General features: G+C 53.0%; 1 protein-coding gene across 1 annotated transcript in view; it reads left to right on the top strand.

Annotated features, from left to right (window-relative positions):
- Window positions 1–4,361, top strand: part of BMPER (BMP binding endothelial regulator) — a 174,542-nt gene that overhangs the window by 1,826 nt on the left and 168,355 nt on the right. Inside the window, exon 2 of the mRNA XM_014452760.2 lies at window positions 1,435–1,555. Coding sequence (XP_014308246.2) covers window positions 1,435–1,555 — 121 coding nt within the window. The remainder of the gene's footprint in view (window positions 1–1,434; window positions 1,556–4,361) is intronic.

Genomic DNA, 4,361 nt, shown 5'->3' with positions numbered 1-4,361 from the left:
CTTTACCTTCCGACATTATATTTCCACAAAAAACGAATTCGTGTGTGAGAAATTTCGAGACTCCTCCAATAGTAAAGCCCTTATGTGTGTCTGCTCCAAAAGAAATCTATCAGTAAAAAGAATTCAATTACGGGTCTAACTGTCCTACGTGTTCGCCAACCATGATGGCTTTGGAGCAGGTGAAAGTGTCCCCTGTAAGCCCCTCTGGGGACAGAAGGGACCCGCAATGTGTGTGTGTGTGTGTGTGTGTATGTGTGTGTGTGTATGTGTGTGTGTGTGTGTGTGTGTGTGTGTGTGTGTGTGATCTGCAAACGTCCGATGTCTTGTTTGCTCGGAGACGGCGTACGTTTCTGGAGAGTGGACAGCACGCTTGCAGCGTGGTTTCATTCTCATTCCCACAGCCCTGAGTGCAGCGGCACACGTGCCAAGTCTTTGGCGCGGGCCATTCTAGAACTTCCGCTCCGGTATTTCTCAGAGCCGCTGGGTGTCTGGGGGTGTTCATCCCCTGACAGTAGCTGATGACAAAGGGAGCAGCTCATTCAGAATTAATATGGGTTCCCCTCCCCCATGGATATTTGCATTGTGGTAGGGCAATTCTTGTTTGTTTGTTTGTTTTAAATCAGCAGGGATGAAACTCATTTAAAAAAAGTGTTTTATTGATTTTTTTTAGAGAGAGAGTGAGGGAGAGGGATAGAGAGATAGACACATCCATGTGAGAGAAACATCAACTGGCCGCCTCCAGCACACCCCCTACTGGGGAACAAGCCTGCAACCTGGGGAATGTGCCTTGACTGGGCATAGAACCAGTGGCCTCTTGTTTCCTGGGTCAGCGCTCAACCACTGAGCCACGCTGGCTGGGCAAGACTCAGCTCTTTTGGAACCACATATCACTGTATTTCTATTTATTGATTTTAGAGGGAGAGAGGGAGGGAGGGAGGGGAGAACAGAGAGGAACATCGATTTCTTGTTCCACTTATTTATGCCTTCATTGGTTGCTTCTTGTATGCGCCCTGACAGGAGATTGAACCTGTAACCTTGGCGTATGGGGATGACGGTCTAACCAACAGGGCGGTTGGTAGGGCGATTCTTGAAGGGCGGTTGGTAGGGCGATTCTTGAAGGCAGCAACACCTATAGAACACTTCCCAAATAAGACACAGTGATGCGACGACAAAGGGGCCTTTGTGTGTGTGTGTGTGTGGAGGAGGGCGGGTGGCCTGGGCGGCTTCTTATTTAGGACGGAGAGTTGCTGGCACCTCTGTAGCCCCTTCTTGTGATACCGATACTGCCTGGCCTGTGTGTCTCATGGACGTACTGAGTGCTGTTCGTTTGCGCGGGGAAAAATATTGCCACGTCAGAGCCTTCTTGACTTTTTAAAAGAGGGGCTGGCGCTTAGAGCTTGCTGGCTCACCAAACGACAGCTGTTTGCCCCCCAGGTGGGCATTGCTTTCATGGGACAGGACGCCAGGGAACGGATGCCACCTTCTAGCGGGGGCCTCCTGGGCTGCCGCCTTGCCTGCCCCGTGGGGCTGCGGAGGGTTGCAGGCAGGGCGCCAGGTATTTTTGTTTACATTCTAATTTCAAGGAATTTGTGGTTCTGTTTCAGTCTAAACGGAGGGTCTCTGCCCACTGCCTTTTCTCCCTGCCCTGACCACTCTCACCGTCGTAGCTGCTGTGTCTCCCTCCCCAGATTTCTATTTTATTATTATCTGAAACATAGAAATGGAAGGCCAGGCAATACCTCCCATATTCCTGGAAGAATCTTAGAAAAAAAGTATCTTCAAGACATTGGCTTGACATAGAACCAAAGCATCTCAAAACTTCTTTTTCCTCCTTTTTTTCCCTGGTTTCTCTAAGGAAAGCGAACAGGGAAATCTCACAGGGGTGATTTGTTCTCTTCTCTGTCTCCAGACCCCTCCCCGCCTCCCCCGGCCCCCCATCAGGAAGCAATCCTTTCCCTTCACACCAGACCATGGAAAAGGCTCAGGAAGGAGGTCCTTGCAAGGTCTCCCGGCCACAATTCCCAAGGCCAGGGAGCCAGGGAACTCGGTGCTGCCATCTGGTGGCGCATCTCTGACACAGCAAGCTGCTAGCCAGATCCTGTTTGAACTTGGCTGTGGCGGGAGCTGTGGTTTGGCGCGCATCCTTACGGAGCTTTGTTGCCAGCCATGTAGGTTTTTTCCCTTTTCACTCCTGATGCCCCCGTTCATTTCTGTACGTTGGCACTTAATTTCATGTGTCTCCAGAGGCTGCATTTGGGGTTTTGGTATATTTGGTCTTTGAGAAAGGAGACACTAATGCCAGCGGGTGCCTTTGACAAGGGGTAGATCACAGGCTGGGCGGCCCTGGAAAGGGCTGGGCTTGGGGAGACAGAGGCTATGAGTGAAACACGTGATGAGGTCTATTGCCCGTCTTCACGGGCGAGGTCGGTGTTTCAGAGCGTGGTGACATGTGCCTCCGTACCTATGTGCCACCCTTTCTGTTGCTTAGATTTGGGGAGGCTCCAACCCAAGCTGGGATCTTGAGGGAAATTTGTTTGAGGATGCCAGTCTGGTTTCCAGAGGTGTGATTTGCCCAGAGACTTGTCCGTATCCAAAATGGCACATCCCCCTCGTTGCCAGGAGGCGGCCGGTATTTGCAGACCTCCCCGCGGTTGGTGATGACCTGGCTCCTGGGAGTTTCTCTGTGCTTGTGGGGGAGCTCGGGGCGCACCTGTGGGGCTGCCGAGGTGGTGCCAACCTCCCCCGGAGCCTCGGGGCCCGGCATTGTTTTGCTCTGCTGTGCATCCTGCACACCTGGAGGCAGCCACGTGTGGCCTTTCAGTGCATGATGCCTTTGGAGTCAGACACAGGTCTGTGTGTGTGACCCGGGGGAGCTCCTGAACTTGGGTTCTTCATCTGTAAAATGGGGACCATGAGGAACTTCTGGTGACTTAGCGTATATAAGATTCTTAGCACAGATCCTGGTCCATAAAGGTGTTTGGTAAGTGTGAGCCGGTATCCGGGAACCGAATGAGTCGTGACCTTGAATCAGAGCAGAGGACACCTGGTCCCGTGGGGGATGAGGCGGCCAGTGGAAGAGGACTCCGAGGCCTGGCTTTGTGGGTGTCGCTCCTCACCGGAGCCGCTGGTTGAAGACCAGTGGTTTTGTCTTTTGGCAAATCAGGAAAAGTGAAGCGAGGGGGCCTGGTTGACCTGTGCTCGAACGTCCTCTGTCGCTGCTGCACCCACTCAGGGGATGGGGGCGTCAGCCTCTCCCCAGGGGCCTGTGTAGCTTTTCCTTCTTTCTCGGAGGGCCTGGGGCTCTGAGCAGGTGCTCCGTGTCCTCGCCGACCAGACGCCAGGGGGATGATCCGAGATGGCAGCTCCGGACCCACGGGACCTTTGGTAGAATGTAAAAAAGCTCCAAGGGTTCGTAGAAGGAAGGAAGCAAACTCCCACTAACAGATAAGGTTTAGGTTTGTTCCCTGTGTGTGTGGACAAAAAAAAATTCCAGATGTGACTCTACAAGCCATCTGGTTGGAATAACTTTTGTGCGGGGCTGTAATTACAAGCTATTTACTCTGAAGCTTGGGATCCTGTTATGGATCTTGACTGGCTCCCAGGTTTCTAACTGAGCACAGAGTTCCTGTACTTAGGAGCGTGCATTCTATGTATCAAACCCCGCATGGAGACTCCGCACCCACTTCGACGCCCTCGGAGCCTGAGTTCCTGGGCCTGAGTCTCCCTTTCGGAGAGGAGATGCCCTTGAGGTGGTCCTTCCCTAAGGCTGAGCCAGCTTGGGGGTGGGGGGGGCGGTGTAAAGGGATGAGGCGGGGGAGGGTGACAGGCTCTGCTTGGGAAGGGGATTGGGGATTGAGCCCACAGCCAGGGCATGTGCCCTGACTTGGAATCAAAGCATGACCTCCTGGTTCATAGGTTGATGCTCAACTACTGAGCCATGCCGGCCGGGCCTATTACATTTTACTAGTAAATATGCTTCTTTAATGGCCATTGTGGCCATAACTATATTACATTTGTAATATAAAGATAATTATGCAGTGAACTTAAGGGTTGTGACTCACAGTGTCTCCATGCCACCACTTCTGCCTGCCCGGCCACAGGAACGCTCTGTGGCCCTGGCTGCCCCTTGGAATGACCTGGGAGCTTGGAGACCCGTCTAGGCCTGGTCCTCAGAGACCTCAGACCTGAGCTGCAGGGTGGGAGGCAGAGCTGGGCGTGTTAGGAGCTGCCCGGGTTCTGAAGTTGGAGCCTTGGGTGGGGACAACGGCCTTCTCGGGGCTTTCAGGTAATAATGAAGGGCCCTGACCCACATAACAAGACCCCCGGGTAGGAAGGGGAATGAATCTGGATTATTCAGGGTA

Source organism: Myotis lucifugus, unplaced genomic scaffold, assembly GCF_000147115.1.
Source record: "Myotis lucifugus unplaced genomic scaffold, Myoluc2.0 scaffold_18, whole genome shotgun sequence".
Lineage (NCBI taxonomy): Eukaryota > Metazoa > Chordata > Mammalia > Chiroptera > Vespertilionidae > Myotis > Myotis lucifugus.
The sequence above is the reverse complement of the archived record's forward strand: the minus strand, read 5'-3'. Positions and strand labels throughout refer to the sequence as shown.